Source organism: Cricetulus griseus, chromosome 9 (assembly GCF_003668045.3).
Source record: "Cricetulus griseus strain 17A/GY chromosome 9, alternate assembly CriGri-PICRH-1.0, whole genome shotgun sequence".
In the NCBI taxonomy this organism is placed as follows: domain Eukaryota; kingdom Metazoa; phylum Chordata; class Mammalia; order Rodentia; family Cricetidae; genus Cricetulus; species Cricetulus griseus.
In genome coordinates this window covers 15,626,292-15,646,337 of record NC_048602.1, presented here as the reverse complement: position 1 = coordinate 15,646,337, position 20,046 = coordinate 15,626,292, and the positions used below count along the sequence as shown (strand labels likewise).

Sequence of the window (20,046 nt, the reverse complement as noted above, 5' to 3'; positions counted from 1 at the left end):
GAGGAGGACAAGAAAGGAAGATTGCATAGACCCGGAATCGGTCCCTGAGGGCCCTGGGATCCTGACCCTGCTGAGATCTCTGGGCCATTCCGGCCCCCCAGAGCGGAGAGTGCAGAGGTGAGCTGATTTGGCCCTAACTTGGGCCCAACTTCCGCCTGTCTGCCCTGGCAAATCCCACTGAGGGAACTGCAGGCAGACTTAATTGGATCCTGAGGGCCCTGGGATCTAGGCTCTGCTGATATCGCTGGCCTATTCCAGAGCCCCCACCCTGCCAAGACCACAGAGAGTGTAGAGGTGATCTGCTTCAGCCCCTGCCTTGGGCGCAACTTTCATTTGCCCACCCTGCCCAGGGATTTTCGACAGGACAACTCGGCCCCTGAGGACCAGGCAACCCAGAGTCTACTGACATTTCTGCACCAATGCTGCTCTCACCCACCTGGAGAGCAAGTGCCTCAGACCTGCCTGAACCCTACTTGAAACCCATCAGAGTATCAAAGTCAATTGCACACACCTGAAGAGAACACCAGACCCATACACACCAGGAAAGGAAGTGACACCAACTGTACCCACTGGAACAAGGGATGGGAAAACTACAATATAAGAACACATCCAACAACAGGAAAACCAATATGACATCACAGTCCAGGGACTCTACACAAGCAAGACATGAACGTCCCAACACAGAAGAAGCAGAAGAGAGCAACCTTAAAAACAACTTCATGCAGATAGAGAACCTAAGCGAGGAAATCAGAAAATCCTTAAGAGAAATGAAGAAAAGACAACCCAAAAGTTTCAAGAAATCAAGGAAAACCAAAAAAGCCAAGAAAACACAATTAAACAGCTGAAGGAAACAGTTCAGGACATGAAAACTGAATTAGAGAAAATAAGAAAACACAAACTGAGGGAATGCTGGAAGTGGAAAAGCTGAGTAAACCACAGATACAAGCATAACCAATAGAATGCAAGAGATGGAAGACAGAATCTCAGATGCTGAAGACAAACAAGAGGAAATAAACTCATCAAGCAAAGAAAGTCTGAAGTCAAATAAAAAGGTGAAGAAACCGAAAACAAAGGTGCAGAAAACTTATTCAAGAAAAAATCATAGAAAACTTTCCCAACCTAAAGAAAGACAGGCCAATGAAAGTACAAGAAGGCTAGAGAATGCCAAATAGAGTGAACCACAAAAGAAAGTCCGCTCATCACATAATTAAAACACCAAACATACAGAATGAATAAAAAATATTAAGAGCAGCAAGGTAAAAAGGCCAAGTAACATACAAAGGCAAACCTGTCAGAATTACACCAGACTCCTCCATGGAAACTATGGAAGCTAGAAAGACCTGGATAGATATTCTAGCAACTCTGAGAGAGCATGGATGCCAGCCCAGACTGCTATACTAAGAATCTTTCAATCAATATAAATGGAGAAATGATATTCCACGACAAAAAAAAAAAAAAACAGATTTAAACAATATGTAACCACTAATTCAGCCCTACAGAAAGTACTGGAAGGAAAACTCCAACCTAAGTAAATTAACTACACTCGTATAAACATAGGCAATAAATAATCCCACTATACAAAAACACAAAATAAAAGGCAGTGTAAATCCACATACAATACCAGTACCAACATCAAACCAAAAACAAAGAATAAACACTAAATGGATCTTAATTTCCCTCAAGTTTAATAGTCTTAACTTGCCTATAAAAAGACACAGGCTAACAGATTGGATACAAAGACAGAATCAATCCTTCTGCTGCATACATGAAACACACCTCAATTTCAAAGACAGACATTACCTCCCAGTAAAGGGTTGGGATAAGATACTCCTAAAAATGAACCCAGAAATAAGATGGGGTAGCTATCCTAGTATCTAACAAGATAGACTTCAAACTAAAATCAAAAGAAATGAAGGTCATTTCATATTCACAGGAAAACTCCATCAGGAAGAAGTCTCAATTCTAAACATCTATGCCCCAAATACAAAGGCACCAAAATTCATAAAAGAAACATGATTAAAACTCATATCACAAAGAAGGCCTCACACAGTTATAGCGGAAGACTTCAACACCCCACTGTCACCACTGGACATGAACATCAGACAGAAACTTAACAAAGAGACAAATGAACTAGCAGAAGTTATGACCCAATTGGTATTGACATTTATAGAACTTTCTATCCAAACACAAAAGAATATACCTTCTTTTCAGCATCACACAGAACTTTCTCAAAAATCGACCACATACTTGGCAACACAGCAAACCTCAACAGGTAAAAAAGCATTTGAATAATCCCCTGTACTTATCAGACAAACATGCTTTAAATTTAGATATCAAAAGCAAATCAAAGTGCAAAAATCCTATCAACACATGGAAATTGAACATGCAACTGCAACATTCCTGGGTCAATGAAGTAAAAGAAATTAAAGATTTCCTAGAATTTAATGAAAATGTTGACACAACACACCCAGACTTATGGGACACTTTGAAAGCAGTACCAAGAAGAAAGTTCATAGCTGTAAGTGCTCACATGAAGAAACTAGAGAATAGCCACACCAGAGATTTGATATCACAGCGGAAAGCTCTAGAAAAAAATGGTAGCAAATTCACCCCAGAAAAGCAGACACCAGGAAATAACCAAACTGAGGGTGAAAATCAATAAAGTTGAAACAAAGAAAACAATTAAAAGAATCAATATAAGAAAGAGTTGGTTCTTCAAGAAAAAAAAAATAAAGATAGACACACCGTTATCCAAACTAAAAGGCAGAGAGAGATCTTGCAAATTAACAATCAGAAATGAAAAGGGGGACATAACAGACACTGAGGAAATCCAGAGAATCTTCAGGTCATATTTTGAAAACCTGTACTCCACAAAATTGGAAAATTTACAGGAAATGGACAATTTTCTGGACAGTTATCACTAAACAAAATTGAATCAAGAACAGATAAGCAAGTTCAACAGACCTTTAACCTCTAAGGAAATAGCAGCAGTCATCAATACTCTCCCAACCAAAAAAACCCAGGACCAGATGGATTCACTGCAGAATTCTACCAGAAATTCAAAGAAGTGCTAATACCAATACGCCTCAAAACGTTCCACAAAATAGAAGCAAAAGGGACATTGCCAATCTTTTTTTTTGATGCTACAATAACATTGATACCCAAGCCACACAAAGACACAACTGAGAAAGAACTACAGACAAATATCCCTCATGAACATTGATGCAAACATTCTCAATAAAATCCTGGCAAATTGAATACAAGATGAGAGAAATCATCCAACATGAGTAAGTTGGTTTCATCCCATGGATGCAAGGATGATTCAACATAAGAAAGTCCATCAATGTAATCCACCATATAAGCAGACTGAGAAAAAAACAAATGATCATCTCAGTAGATGCTGAAAAAGCCTTTGACAAAATCCAACACCCTTCGTCATAAAGGTCTTGGAGAGATCAGGGATAAAAGGAACAAATCTCAACATAATAAAAGCAATATACAGCAAGCCAACAGCCAACCTCAAATTAAATTGAGAGAAACTCAATCCAATTCCTCTAAAATTAGGGACAAGCTACGGCTGTCCACTCTCTCCATAACTCTTCAATATTGTCCTTGAAGTTCTAGCCAGAGCAATAAGACAACAAAAGGAGATCAAGGGATTACAAACCAGAAAGGAAGAAGTCAAACTCAGTATTTTCAGAAGATATTGTAGTCTACATTAGTGACCTGAAAAACTCAACCAGGGAACTCCTACAGCTGATAAACACCTTCAGCAAAGTGGCAGGATACAAGATTAACTCAAAAAAAAATCTGTAGCCCTACTATATATGGATGACACAATGGTGGAGAAAGAAATCAAAGAAACATCACCCTTTACAATTGCCACAAACATAAAATACCTTGAGGTAACACTAACCAAAAATGTGAAAGACCTGTACCATAAGAATTTTGCGTCTCTAAAGAAAGAAATTAAAGAAGATACCAGAAAATGGAAAGATCTCCCATGCTCTTGGATAGGTAGGATCTCCCATGCTCTTGGACAGGTAGGGTCTCCCATGCTCTTGAATAGGTAGGATCAACATATTAAAAATAGCAATCTTGCCAAAAGCAATCTACAGATTCAATGCAATCCCCATCATAATCCCACCAATTCTTCACAGACCTTGAAAAAACAATTCTCAAGTTTATATGGAGAAACAAAAGACCCAGGATAGCCAAAACAATAGAGGAATTACTTGCGGCATCACCATCCCTGACTTCAAGCTCTATTACAGAGCTAAAGTCCTGAAAACAGCTTGGTATTGGCACAAAAATAGACTGGTAGATCAATGGAATAGAAATGAAAACCCTGATATTACACCACACACCTATGAACACTTGATTTTTGACAAACAATCCAAACTTATACGATGGAACAAAGAGAATATCTTCAACAAATGGTGCTGGCATAACTGGTTACAGACATGTAGAAGACTGCAGTTAGACCCAAACCTATTGCCTTCCACAAAACTTCAGTCAAAATGGATCAAAGATCTCAACATAAATCCAGGGACAAGGAAACTATCAAAAGACAAGGTGGGAAATACCCTTTAATTAATTGGTACAGGAGACTGCTTCCTGAACATGACACCAGTAGCACAGACACTGAGGTCAACAATTGATAAATGGGACTTCCTGAAACTGGGAAGCTTCTGTAAGGCAAAGGAAACCATCAGCAAGACAAAACGGCAGCAGACAGACTGGGAAAAGATATTCACCAAACCCACATCTGACAGAGGGCTGATCTCCAAAATATACAAAGAACTCAAGAACCTAGTCTCCAAAACACCAAACAACCGAATTAAAAAGTGGGGTACAGAACTAAATAGACAATTCTCAAGAGGAATCTAAAATGGCTGAAAGACACATAAGAAAGTGTTCACCATCCTTAGCCATCAAGGAAATGCAAATCAAAACAACTGAGATACTGTCTTACTCCTGTCAGAATGGTCAAAATCAAAAACACCAATGACAGTTCATGTTAGAGAGGATGTGGAGAAAGGGGAACACTTCTCCACTGCTGGTGGGAGTGCCAACTTGTACAGCCACTTTGGAAATCAGTATGGCGACTCCTCAAAAAAAAAAATCAATGGAATATTGAAATTTGCAGGAAAAATGGATGGATCTAGAAGAAACCATTCTGAGCGAGGTAACCCAATCGCAAAAAGACAAACATGGTATGTACTCACTCATTTGCGGATTTTAGACATAGAGTAAGGATTTCCAGCTTACACTGACAAAGAAGCTAATAAACAAGGAGTTTGCTAAGAGAGACATACATGGTACGATGGAGAGGGGAGAGGTTCAAGATCTGCTGAGCAAATTGGGAGCACGGTAAGAGGGGGGAGGGAGCTAGGAGAATAAGAAGGGGAGAAGCAGGATGCCAAGGATATGAGGGAGCAAAAAGTAGGAATCAGGGGAAGAATACATGATAAGAATGGAGATATAATAGAGGGAGACATTTTTGTTTACAGAGCAATCACGCATTAGGGAAATGTCTGGAGATTTACAAAGATGACAGCAGCTAACTATTTCAGCAACAGAGGAGAGGCTACCTTAAATGCCCTCCCCTGATTATGAGATTGATGACTGACTTACATGCCTTCATCCAGCAGCTGGTGTAAGTAGAAGAAGACACCCATAACTAATCACCAATCTCAACTGGAACCCAGATGCAGAGAAGGACTAGTGAAGAGCACAGAGGTCCAGAGCAGGCTGGTGAAACACACAGAAACAGCTGAAATGAAAATACGGTAATTCTTACTCCCCAGGCTGACAGCTTGAATACCAGCATGGGACTGATACAGACCCCAGGAACATGGTTTTCTGTATGGAAACCTCAGAAATCTATGGGACCTCTTGTTGAAGCCCAGTATTTATCCCTAGCATAGGTGTGGACTTTGGGAGCCCATTGATTCCACACAGAGGAATACTCCCTGTGCCAGGAAACACAGGGGTGGGCTTAGGCCCTATCCCAAAGGATAGGGAAGACTCTGATGACACCCTCTGGAAGGCCTCACCATCCAGGGGGAACAAAAAGATTTGTGACAGATAAGGTTTTATTGGGGTAGTAGGGGAGAACGGGTGGGAGAAGGGAACTGGGATTGTCATGTAAAACAATCTTGTTTCTAATTCAAATAAAAAAACTTGGAAAAAAGATTGCATAGACCCTCAAAGAAGGCACAAGAACCCCTGAAAAAAGTGGGAAAACTGGGGGTTGGAGAGGAAGGAGATGGGAAGAGAAGAAGCGGAGGAGGGAGGAGAACAAGAGGACTGAGCCAATGGAGAAATAGAGAAGGGCAATAAAGGAGATGCCTTGATAGAGGGAGACAGTACAGATATGGAGAGAGGTATGGTGCAGGAAAAATATTAATGGATGCATAGGGATGATGCCATCTAATAATCTAAGCAGTAGTGGAAAAGATGCCATTGATGCCCTTCTCCTATAATGAGATTGATGTCTACCTTGGTTGCCATTCTACCTTGGTTGCCATTCCTATGGCCTTCATCCAGTAGCTGATCAAAGCAGAAACAGGCACCAACAACTAAGTAGTGAGCCATTCTCCTGGAATCCATTTGAGAAGAGGGAGGAGGGATGAGCAAAGAAGCCAAGACAGTGCTGCAGTCATCCACAGAAACAGTTGACCTGACCTAGTGATAGCATGGAGACCCTAGTCAGAATCCTTGAGAAACAGCATTGGACCAAACCAAGCCCTCCGAATGTGGGTGCCAGCTAGGAGGCCAAGACAGTCTATGGGAACTCTAAAAGTGGAGCCAGTCTTTATCCCTAGAGCACAAATGGATTTTAGGAGTCCATTCCTTAAGAAGGGATAGTATTGTGGCCCAGATACTGCAAGGAGGACATTGGCCTTCCCCCAAATAATGTGACAGACTTTGAAAGTCCTTGGTGCATGGCCTCAATATCCCAGGGGAGGAGGTGGGGAATGGCTTGGGGGGGTTGATGGGGAACATTGGAGGTTGGCAGGGGGAGGGAATGGGGGATGGATATGTAAATATGATTAGTAATTAAAGAATTTAAATGAATTTTAAAAAGAAAAAGGGAAAAGGGAACTTGAACTGTCATGTAATTCAATCTTGTTTCTAATTCAAATATATAAAAAATAAAAAACAAAAAAGAGCAGCAAAGGAAAAGGGCCATGTAACATATAAAGGCAGACCTATCAGAATGACACCTAACTTCTCCATCGAAATCCTGAAAGCCAGGATGTCCTGGATATATGTTTAACAAGACACCATGGATTCCAGCACAGACAACTGTACACAGCAACATCTCTCAGTCACTATAGAGTAGGAGAGGATTTACTGCATGGAGACAGTTGAATGTTTACCACTAGGGAGATTTAAGTGAGTACCAGATTTCAATGTGATTTGTTTACTAATCTTTAGAGGGAAACTGAGTCCCTGGAAAGGCCCAGCAGAGATGGATCCAAACAAGCTTTCAATAGAAGAGGGCAAGCAGTTCCTTAAACAGTGTGGGATCCCACAAAGAGATGTAAGAATGGGTGATGATGGGTGAAGAGAAGTTCCATGGAGTGAGGTGGAGTAGAATGTACAGTCCCCTTGAATCAGCATCCTATCCCATGCCCTGAGTGTGTACAGATCTATTCAAAGGAACACAGCACCTGACACCTAGCTACTAATCCAGGGAATAAAGCAGGCACAGCACCTGAAACAGTGCTCATTTTCCCAAGGGAACATTTCTACTACCCACAAACTCAGCTTTTAACCTCTCATTATTTGAAATGCTCTTGAAAATGTCCAGTCTCCTGGAGGGAAGGACTTCACACTGAACAACCTGAAAGATAGAAGGGAGTGGACAACTGTTTATCTCATCCCCACCATGGAACACCAACTAATTTTCGCTTTCTTATCCTCAGTTGTATTTAATGACCGAGAAATGGGTAGTTGTTGCCTCTGTGGAGGTTTTAATTCGATTCCCTCTGCTGCCAGGGAAGGACCCCACAGCTCATTGTTTTTCCAATAAAAGCAGTCAGCCTGCAGTGTCTCAACCAAATCCAATCCCTCAAAATAATGAAAACCAAGAAAAGAGGTAAGAACTGATTTGAGTTGTGTGGCACATCAGGAAAATCGCTGCCTATGGCATGTAGCTGTGAACCCCATGTTTACCTTAGCATACCTGTAGGCTTTCCATTGATGGGATATTTTGTTTTCTATAATTGTAGATTAAACCAGAATGTTTTGCATCAAGAATTACTAGATGCTTGAGCTACACACTCACAACAGACAAAATTCTTTTTATTTAATTTGACACAGAATTTTTTCTGAATAGAATTATATCACTGAGTAAGGCCTTGAACTAGATATCACGTTGTCATAAGCTCCCTAATATATGGAAGTAGAGGTCTGTGTCATCCAGCATATGTCTATATGGACACTTACTTATAAGTTGCTTGGTAGGAATTGCACAGTATATTTGCTTGCGTCATCATCCTCAGCTTGGTTGTACAGGTGTGGCTTTGTGTAATAGACCTTGTAACAATAAGTATAAGATTATGTGTTTCTGAATATCTAGTGTGAATATTTATTGCCTACACATCAGAGTTTTACAGTGCTTAGTTGGGGCTGATGGCTAGAATTGTACATAAAAAGTAAACAAAAAATAGTTTTCATCAAATATGCTGAAAAAATAAAGTTTCTTGATTATATAATTATATTTTTTGAGAAATGATGTGAGCAACATCTGCTTAGGAGTTGGTATGATGGTGTATGCCTTTATTTCTAGGAAGTACAATTGAGAAAGAAAGAGACTTAGGTACTTTTTTCCTAGAACCTAAATTAGAGCCCAATGGTCACAAATCCAGCCTCTGTAGGTAGCAGGCACAAAAATGGTATAAAGTCATAGACTAGTCAATACACTGAAAGCTAAATTAAGGAAGAATCAAGCAATTTTATTTTTAAAAAGTTGTTAGGAAAAGCTTGGAAAATTTTAGAATCCACTGTGTTTAATGCAAACCTACACCAGTATTTTAGCCCTATTTTAGCACTATTTTAGACCTATTATGTTATGGTGTTTCTCAGGAGATTTACAGTTCTTTGAGAGTGAGATACTGGGATCAGGAATGTTATCTCTGAGTTTTCCAATGTATGGTGTATGTGATTCTGGACATCAAATCCCTCCCACTTCTGTATTCTATATTTGGGACTGAAGACACTTGTCAATATAACTTCTCCTCCTTCTACCCACATCTAGGAAGTACAATGATCAAGCAATGAAAGATTTTGTCAAGAAGCCAAATGTTACAAAGCAGAGTACAGGTGATTACATAAAACCTCCATTGAAGAGAACCACTAGAGAGAAGACACAGAAGAAAAAATGCTTTAGAGCAGTGAGAAAAAGCACTCCAGAGGAAGAGGAGGAAGAATCCTAGGTCAATACACCTGGGACTTTGGCATTTTCATTCTATGTGTAGTTCAGAAAGTAGATTTAACCATGTTGCTGTGTGTCTATTAATTCTAGTAGAAGATAAACTAATCTGGACAGTCTTCTTCTCTCAGGTTACCTGTCCACTGAGAGCATCTGACCAGCTCCCTTATATACTCTCAGTGTAATGAGCAGTCTGATACTTGCCCAGTTTGCCATCTGAATTTTATCAGCTATCCATTCATTGCTGGCTGAGCATGGAAATTAGTACCTCATACATGCTAAGCATGTTTGTTTTGCTTAAGTAAACCCCAGAATTTACTAATGTATTCCTGGATTGCTCAATACCACAAAGCTACTTTCCACATTCGTGAATTATATCCAAGTGTTCTACACTTGAGTTGAAACTGCAGTCTTCATTTTACTTTTTTTTCCTTTAGACCACATGTCACCAATTTTCAGAGGCTGACATGGATCTATCTGCACAGACAAGGTTTTTCTTAAATCCATATTCCTCTACGTGTATCTCCCTGAGTGCTAGTTCCAAAGCTGGGGATCACAATATGTTACCCACGGTAATCCTTTAGAAACAAGACTCTTTATCTCTGCAATGCTCTGTAAATTGTGTCCTATGTATGACTGCAGCATCCTCTCTTGGTACATCATGGAGTATAATTTGAGAATACAATCTACAAGCAAGTATGAAAGTCACCTAAAGATTTTTGTGGGAATTGATACATGGGTGACATTGTAACTAATTCTGTCAACTCCTCTGTCCACACAGGCAAAATGCAAGAAATGTGGAGCCTTTGGACACATGGCAATGTGTAACATGTGTCCCATGGAACACTGGGATGAAGCCCTTCCTTTCCAACTTCTGGGGTAAAACAAGGAGAAGGAGAAACTGAAAACACTGAATGCCCAGCAGCTCCAGACTCCAGGAATATTTAAAAAGAGTGAGGAAGAGGAGAAAGAACAAAAAATGTGAGCATGGGACACATGCAGAATTATGCATGAGCACGGGCACATGAGTAGACGATGTTTGTTCATTGTACACAGACATCTCAGGACACAGACTAACAAATCCAACAGTGTCATCAGAGAACAGTGCTCTCAGCTCATGTAGTGTAGAAAATCACCAGTAGCATCAAATGAAGGAATTCAGTGCTAGACTGGGGTTTTGATCAGGGACTTTTGTATTATTTAAACAGGCACACATATCTGGGTTCCATCCTCAAAACCAGATCAATAAATTTGTGCATACCTGGAAATCCTGCATAGGGTAGATGGATAGAAGTGGATCAGGTGTTTCTGGTTTTCATCAGCTATCTTGTATTTTAGAGGATAGCTTAAATTACAGGGCAATGTTTGTTTTTTTCTATAAAGCCATATGCAAATATAACCCCTGGATTTGTAGAGAGTTTCAGGTGTGCTGACAGATCCTGAGGTAAAAGATGATCCTACATGAGAAAGCAAATTTCGCTGTGGCTCGAATGCCTCCTCACTCTATCAAGGCTGGTATTAACTTTAAAGTTAGTGATTGATTTTAGTACTTCAGAATCCGTGTTTCTGTATATCCCAATACTTAATGCCTTGTGCTCTGCAGGCAAGAAGTGATACCAAGGAAAACTCTAACACAGAAATATCCCAGAAGGTCTCCGAAGAAGAGGCTGAGGAGCTTGGAAGAACAAGAAAAATTTTGTTATTTTTTGAGGGTGAGTCTCCATTGCTTGTCTGTTGTGTTTCTCTTGGAGCCCATCTCTGCTGCTCTGCTGTATCCTTGTGTTGGCATTATAGGAAAAGCCACGCAAGATTATTGCACATCTCAATCAAATTCTGCTTATTTGCCCTTTCCATTTTCTCAAGTTGTTCACCTGCTGTTTCCTGCAATTTAGTTCCTGTCCTGTCTTACTTCCTCCTTGCATTCCTTTTCGTCTATTCATGTCCTCCACATTTTCTTTTCCCTTCCCTGCTCTATGTCCCTATGTTACCATTCTTAGCTTCCTAGGCCTCTTCACTTCCCATTGTTTCCTCTCTCTTCACTCTCTATTTTGCTTCTTAGGAACAGGGACTTCCTTAGCCTAAGCTGACCTTGATCATGCTCTTTGACTGAGATTGGCCTTCATCTCCAGATTACCTAATTTGGCTTCCCACATACTGGGATTGCAGGTTTATAAATACATGCCTAGCATGTTTTTTCTTTTGTGGACTCAGGTTATGTAATTCAGTATTGTCTGGACCTTCACCCGATCTTCCTTTACTCTTTCATATTCAAGGATCACATACATGCAGCACCCCATATGGCTTTCTGTATTTTTATTGAATATGTTAACCCATTTTGATTCCGCACCAACAAATGTTATGGAGGTTTTCTGTGTATGTGGGTAGTGTTTCACCTTGTGTTGAATGATATTGCATTAAGCTAGTATCTTTCATGTAACTTCAGAATCTAGCTGTCTATCCATGAAAGCATGCCTCTCCTACATACTCATCACAGCCTTGAGGAAGTACCTTTTTCATTTGCTCTATCTAAACAAGAGAACTTCTTGACATCCCTTTTTAATTAAAAGACAAAGAGTGACATCTCCTAGTCAAGAAATCTCATTCTTATATCAAGTCATCTTTTTATCTTTAGTATCATTTTATTTACTGTTTATGAGTGTTTTGCCTGACTCTATGAATGCCTTGTGTGAACATATTATCTAGTCGCTTAGGAGGTCAGAACAATATATCAAATTTCAAAAACTAAAATTACACACAATTGTGACTCCCTAGATGGGTCCTGGGAACTGAAAAAGCAACAAATGCACTTACTCACTTAGCTCCTATGTCCCAGTTTAAAGTATGTTGTTACACATGCTCTGATTCAGGAATGACTGTAGATACACTGTGGGCATTTAAAGTGTTTTCCTTTGTACCCCATGGGCTATAGCTCAATTTCCTATTGCCTTTTCTTGGCGTCCTCTGTTTAGTTGTGTTATGAATAATCCTAATGTTTTTGATTTTCTGTTCATTGTTCTCCCAAATCCCTTCATCCCTCCCTGTTCATTGTCTTTAGTTCTGTGTCACAGCAGAATATTTGGCTTTGTTGTGACCTTTCTTACAGATAACAATTTCATTTCCTCTTATGCCACCTATACCCTTTATACATATGTACTGCAACTCTCCTCTCCCCTGGTCCTCGTTTTACTTCCCAATGGTCCTTACTTCTTATGCATCTGTGTAACCTACATATTTGATTCACATAATTTCTATGTAGATGATTTTAATTAGAAGGCTCTCCACTTAGGATGGTAACTTTAATACAAGTAATCTGAGACTTTTTTCTTCAAGAAACCTACGAGACCATCACTTATTTACCTCACCAAGAAGAAAACTTCATTGGATCATATCTGATTGGTCTCCCACTAGTCTAGACATCTGATATGAGAACAACCACCCCCTCATGTTTTTACAAAAAAAAAAGAACAAGAAGAGAACACTTATGGATTAGTGGAAGCACAAGATATCGGATTCTCACAGGCTCCAGGAAAGAAACCTCTCCAATTGATGAGCCAGGAGAACCAGGGTCACCCAAAGAAACATCAAATCAACTCTTGCTTGAATCCCACCATGAGAATTCTGGTACCTGAGTTGCCAGCTGTCTAGGATTGTCATCCTGCTCTCAGTACAAATTGATGTCATATCCACAGGCACCCAAGATGAGCTCAAAGAAACCAGCAATGAAGTTCAGTGTCCAAAACCAGCTTCTTGGTAGGTTTTCTTATCCAAGATTTATCATGGAAACAATTGTCTCCCAGGGCATACATTCAGAGAAGCAAAACACACCTATTTGTTCCAAATGGACAAAGAACAACCATGCTTTGGCATCTCATTGTCTACAGTAACACAGCCTCCTCTAAGGACCAAGTCTTTCTCTCAGAACTGCCATAATTTAGAGGAAAATGACATCCTTGGCTAAAATTCCAGAAGTAGTGTCCTTTTTTGGGACTTCGTTGTGCCATCTTTCTCTGTAGATAGTGATGATCAGATTCACATCTGCTTCAATACAGAAGAATTTAGTATAAACAGAATTGACTGAAGAACTGAGCAGCAGAAAGAATCCAGAGAAGCCATGTTCTGAATGTGGAGCAGCCTCTGATAATATTTGGAGAAAGACACTGCATATTCATATATATGGTATCTGAAGTGAAGTCAATGCTAAAACTGAGATGTAATGTGTTGATAGAGCTTAAGGAGTTACTTGATCAAGACACCGATTTGAGGTGTCAAACCCCAATAAAAAACAGATCATGTCTGTAGACTCCAAGACTCTGAAGTTTCTTGTCTATGATCATTTTTTGTAAACCATCCCACTGGGCCATCCCATTTCTAGCCATAAACCTTATACCTAAAATCTGCAGTCTCATTCAATAAATGATTCTCCAACTAATTACACCTTGTGGAGTTGTTGTTTATGTCTTTTGGAATAGATTCAACCACACATAATCTGTATTGATGATCAGGGTCCTGCCTCAATGAGCATCAAGCCCCGTTTTGTCCAGATATACTACTTACATGAGAGAAACTCTAATACACTTAATATCAATTACAAGAAATTTAAAATGTAGGTCCTCCAACGGACAGAGTGCTTTCTGTCCTCGGGATGGTGCCTGAGCGCTGCTCTGTCCCAAACCTTTCCCATCAGCACCTGCTCACTTTTTCCCAAGATGCCTCCAGACAAGAGTGAACCTGCCCAGACTGGAAGACCCACCCTGAGTCTGGACACACCTCATCCATGTCTGCCATCTGCCCTCTGCGCTCTGACTGCCACCTGAGTGAGTCTGGGAACTTCTCTTCCATCAACCTCGCCCATCAACCCCTGCTTGTTTCTGCCTGACTCCCCCCGCCGGACAAGATTGAAATGCCCATACCCAAAGTTCCACCCTCAGTCTCGACACACCTCACCCTTGTCCGCCCTCTGCCTTTTGTCCTCTTGCTGGTGCCTGAACCTGAGGTGAATCTGGGTGCTGCTCTAACCCCAACCTCACCCATCAGCCCTTCTTGCTTCTTCCTGAGCACCTTCTGGACAACAGTGGACCTATCCAGAAGAGAAGGGCCACACTGAGTCTGGACATACCTCACCCTTGTCCACCCAACACCTTCAGCCCTCCAGCTGCTGCCTAAGCCTGAGCATCATGCCTGAGCCTGAGCCTCCACCTGCCATCTGAGAGAGGGAGAGACCCCACCTACACCAGCTGAAAGAAGGGATGGGTAGAGAACAGAGTAACAACACACTCAACAACAGAAAGACCAATATGACTCCACCAAAATATAGGGACTCCACACCAGCAAGAAATGAAAAGCCCAACACAGAGGATGAAGAAGAGACAGACGTTAAAAATTATCTTATGAAGATGATAGAGAACTGTAGGGGAAGCTGTATCCACGCCTTCTTAGGGGCTGGCTACAAGAGTACCTGAGGGCTTGTGAGGGCGTGGTCAGAGTGAGTAGGAGGACTGCGTTTTCTGTCAATGAAGATGACTCCTGCCAGCCAGCAGGCCAGCCCGGCAGAGCCAGCCCAGGGGCGCGGCCCCCCTCCGCCCCTACCGCGATGGGCCCAGCTTCCCGCTCCCTCCGCCCCTCCACCGGCCGGGGCTAGGACGTCCCCAGCCCCGCCGCCCCCTCGGCACCTACAGACGCCGCGGCTGCCGCAGCCTGGCTGGGGAGGGGCCCGACCCGCAGGACCCGCCCCGAGGAGGTGACCAGAATGGAGCTGTGGCCCGGGGCCTGTACAGCGCTGCTGCTGCTAGTGCTCCTCCTGCTGTCCACCCTGTGGTTCTACAGCCCCTGTGCCAAGTATTTCTTCAAGATGGCCTTCTACAATGGTTGGATCCTCTTCCTGGCTATACTCGCAAACCCTGTGTGTGCTGTGCGGGGACGCAACGTCGAGAACATGAAGATCCTGCGTCTGCTGCTGCTCCACATCAAATACCTGTATGGGATCCGAGTGGAGGTGCGGGGGGCTCAACACTTCCCTCCCACGCAGCCCTACGTTGTGGTCTCCAACCACCAGAGCTCCCTCGACCTGCTTGGGATGATGGAGGTGCTGCCAGACCGCTGTGTGCCCATTGCCAAGCGCGAGCTACTCTGGGCTGTCTCTGCCGGGCTGGCCTGCTGGCTGGCAGGAGTCATCTTCATTGACTGAAAACGCAGTCCCCCTACTCACTCTGACCACGCCCTCACAAGCCCTCAGGTACTCTTGTAGCCAGCCCCTAAGAAGGCGTGGATACAGCTTCCCCTACAGAGAACATTAAATAGGAAACAAGAAATCACCTTAAAGAAATAAAAGAAAAAAAAGCAAAAATTTACATGGAATGGAGGAAAAGACAAAACAAACATTCAAGAAACAAACAAATCTTTTAAACAATCAAACGAAAGCCAAGAAAAAAACCAACAAACAAGTGAAGGAAACAATTCAAACAATTCACAGTTTCAAAGCACAATTAGAAACATTAAAGAAAACACAGTATGAAGGGATGCTGGAATTAGAAAAGCTGGGTAAATGATCAGGAACCACTGATGTAAGCATAACCAATAGAAAACAAGAAATGGGAGAGAGAAACTCAGATGTTGATGACTCATATGAGGATGTACAGTCATTGACCAGAGAAAATCTCAAGTCCAGCAAATCTTGATCACAAAATATCCAGGAAATATGGGACACTATGAAAAGACCAAACCTAAGAATAGTAGGTATAGAAGTTGAAGAAATTCAGCTCAAAGTTATAGAAAACTCATTCCACAAAATCATAGAACAAAACTTCCCCAACCTAAAGAAGGATATGCCTGTGAAAGTACAAGAAGCTGACAGAACAGAAAATAGATTGGGCCACAAAAGAAGTCCCCCTCACAACATAATAATCAAAAAACCCAACTTACAGAATAAAGAAAAAAATATTAAGAGCAACAAAAAGAATGCCAAATAACACACAAAGGCAAACCTATCTGAATTGCACTGGACTTCTAATGAAAACATTGACAGCCAGAAGATCATGGAGAGATATTCTACAAACTCTAAGGGAACATGGAAGTCATAATAGACTTCTTTATCCAGAAAAGAATTCAATTACTATAGATGGAGAAAACAAGATATTCCATGACAAAACCAGATTTATGCAAAACATATCCACAAATTCAGCACTACAGAAATTAATGAAAGAAAAACTCCATTGTAATGAAAATAACTATGCTGAAATAACCATAAGTGATTGATAATCCCACTTTACCAAACACCAAAAAATTGGGGAAATCCACAAACAATGACACCACCACCATCTAATCCAGAACAAACAAGAATGAAAAATACCAAGTTACACAACCAAAACACTTGTTCAATGGACTTATTTGGGTCTTTAAACATTTTTTCATGTACATTGTTGTTTTGAATACATTTATATCTGGGTGAACATGCCAGATCCCCTGGAACTGGGGTTATACATAGCTGTGCACAATCTGAATACTTGGAATTGAACCCAGGTCCTGTAGAAATGCAGTCAGTGTTCTTATCTTATAAGCCAACACTCCAGGCACTGACTTACTCAATTCTATACAGGGTGATTGATTGTCAGATCAGACTCTGTGATCCCCTATGAGCCATGGCTATTTCATCATGGGGCCTAATCTTCCTGGTATCTTAGAAACCTCTGGCTACTACAATTATCTCTGACAATTCCCCAAGATTTCTATGTGGAATTTCTTTCTCATTGTTGTCCAAACTCATTTACCAGTTAAAATCCCACCATCCATGTCACAAAAGCAAGCAGTTCACAAAAAATTCGATGGAAGCCTGGGCAATATTGATTTAACCCCAGTGTCTAAATAAAGGAAATGATCTGAGTGCAGAGGTGGCATGTTTCTACTACCTCTCCATTCTGGGAGGAGGAGGCAGGAGTGCTAGGAGCTTCAGCACATCCCCTCTGTCTAAAGAGAAAACAAAAATTCATGCATCACACACTTCAGTTGGCAGGTGAACAAACTCTTGCACCAACACCAGAATTTGACCTGAGGTCCTTAGGACACTGGAGGACCAATTTCCCCAATACCACAGATTCTGCAATATCCTGGCCCTTGTTTGCAAGGCTACCTCTTCCATGATGTATCAATTTTAGGTCTGAACCAAAGGTTCACATTACAGTGATAAGTGGGACTTGGTATGGTAACCGTGTATCATCAGGGCTATGAGTGACAGGTCTTGAAGTAGTTTTAGGCAGAGCTCCTCAGGAGATGGACCTGAGCTTTGAGAATCCTTTGTGCCTCAGGCTGCAACTGAGGTGGAAACTTGAGCCTGGGTTGAGGCTCTACATGCATCTATTTCCTCAATTGTGGCTTCAACAGCATAGTGTTGGCAGCTGCTCCTGCTGTAGGCCTTGGCCATACACAATCTCTACTTGTGGACTAATAGCTCAGGCTGTGCTACATCTCATGGTAATCTTATATCTGCAACTCCTAATTGCACCTCCACCACATCCAAGATCAGCACAAAAGAAAAAAAATCCCCCATTTATAGCAGCCTGGGCAAGGATGTCTAAAATATCAAATGCCCTGAGACCACCTATAGAGGAATAAAGAAGACAGCACAGAGGAGCCTGCTGTGAGTCATCGTCAGGCAAATGTCACCATTCCTATCTGGTTCTATTTCATTCACACTTTTATGAGGACACCCCTTTTTTCTTTTCAGTGGAAGTGAGCCACTATTCCCCTTGTGAAAATGACACCACATATAAATTCAAACAAATAGATAAGTCTGTACCCAAGAATACCTTTTCCAAGATCGTCGTATTAATTAACTTCCGTTGCCCTATTCTTCAAAAGATCTGGCGTTCACTCACATAAAGAATTTTCTGGTTTTGGATCTATTTATGTAAAGTAGTATTCTACACTTCTCAGAAGTCAGTCAGAGTCTTCTGTAGTTTCCCTGCTAGCAATCCCATTAAATTCTAAAGGTCATATTTTCATTGAAAATGAAGGCTCCCCAAGATTGTAATCCCAGTGTCCCTGGTATTAAATAGAGACCAGAAAATTTTCAGAAGCTGGTCAGGTAGCAATGCTAGTAAAAAATAAACAAGGACACTCAAGGTTTTCCATTAAACACCAAAGACATGCTGTGGCACACATGCTCTCTCACACATTTTATACACACACACTCACACTGGAAAGAGAAACTTGTTCAACTATGTTTATTGCCACCCTATTCACAATAACAAGAAAACAAATGAGCCTTGATGTCCTGAGGACATGCAACACATGTCAGCTCACCCTAGATATGGAACCCATAACAGACTGAAACTCAGATGTCACTAAAGTCCAATTTGTCGAAAAGATGAGTTTCACTGGAGTTACATACAGGGATATGGATGAGGGGTTACATAAAGGAGACAAAATTAATCAAAGACAACTGCGTCACTGAAGTTCACCCAAGCACAGGTGATAGCTCACAAAAAAGGGAAATCTAGTGCACACTGCACAGCCTGCAGCCACCTCAACAGGATGAGAGTGTTCCTTCCAAGAGCCTCAGTTGTTCTAAACATTTTCCAAGAATCATGGCTGCTTTCTTCTTTTCTCAGGTAACTGGCCTCATTTCAGAGTAATCCATTTATTCCTTCCTAAATATTTTGCCTCTGGAGGGAGTGGCTCCACCTATCTAGAATGCCCGGATGGCCATGTCCGACTTTAAATGGGGCGTCATGCAGCTTTGCCAGGTGGTCAGGAAGACCAAATACACTCTGATAGATGAGCAAGACATCCCAGTGTTGGAGAGCTACTCCTTTGAAGGTGGAATGGAAGTAGAAGCTGATGGAAATGATGGTAAAATAGTAGCATATGCCTTCATTAAAAAACCTGGGAAGGGCTCTGCCAGGCTTCTGAATAAGCTGCTGTGGGAATCACACGGGGTGTGTGGGCTCCCCAGTTTCATGTGGTACATCTCAATGCAGTCACTGTGGACAGTAGTAGCCTGGACAACCTGCAATTGTTAGTATAGGGCTGGTGACCTAACACTGAAGAGACATCCAGCAAACAAACGAAGCATAATTTATACTGACTTCCTATCCAGCTTCTTCCCCAAAACCCAATGAAGAACAATTCCCTGTCCTGGATGTGACCCTGTAGTATATCCAAATGGAGATGTGTTGAAAGAGGAAGAAAATTCCTGTGCCTACAATGATTGTCAATACCCTCCTTGTACAGTGAGTGAGAAGCAGATTCAGGAATCCCACATCTATGGGCTTGGCCAGGTGGCTCCATTCTGTGACTCTCAGTGCCAGAAGAAGGACAGACCTGTCCTCAAAAATCACCTTCCATAGAAGAGTTAACCCTTCCAGCATGAGCTTGAGCTAGAGAGATTAACTGGCTGAAGAAGAGGTAAAATCAGAGAAAAAAATGATGTGGACAATTATAAACCTGAGACTTAGCTGGGTAGGGTGAGTTGACTTTATTTCTATGATTAGAAATGAGACTAGAATATACTTTTAGGAAGAACTGCAGAGTCTTTATGACTAGTGGGAGAATGGAATTTATTCCTTCCTGTGAAAATCTAATTAATTCTATAAGACCCCAAATGTAAT

General features: G+C 41.4%; 1 protein-coding gene and 1 pseudogene across 1 annotated transcript; both read left to right on the top strand.

Moving 5' to 3' along the window:
• Positions 1 to 15,011: 15,011 nt before the first annotated feature.
• LOC100770030 (1-acyl-sn-glycerol-3-phosphate acyltransferase alpha-like) lies at positions 15,012 to 15,630 on the top strand. The gene has a single exon (XM_035449347.1). It carries the CDS (start codon positions 15,192 to 15,194, stop codon positions 15,627 to 15,629), a length of 438 nt encoding a protein of 145 aa, XP_035305238.1. The 5' UTR covers positions 15,012 to 15,191; the 3' UTR covers position 15,630.
• Positions 15,631 to 19,143: 3,513 nt separating this feature from the next.
• LOC118237671 lies at positions 19,144 to 19,836 on the top strand (annotated as a pseudogene).
• Positions 19,837 to 20,046: the final 210 nt, after the last annotated feature.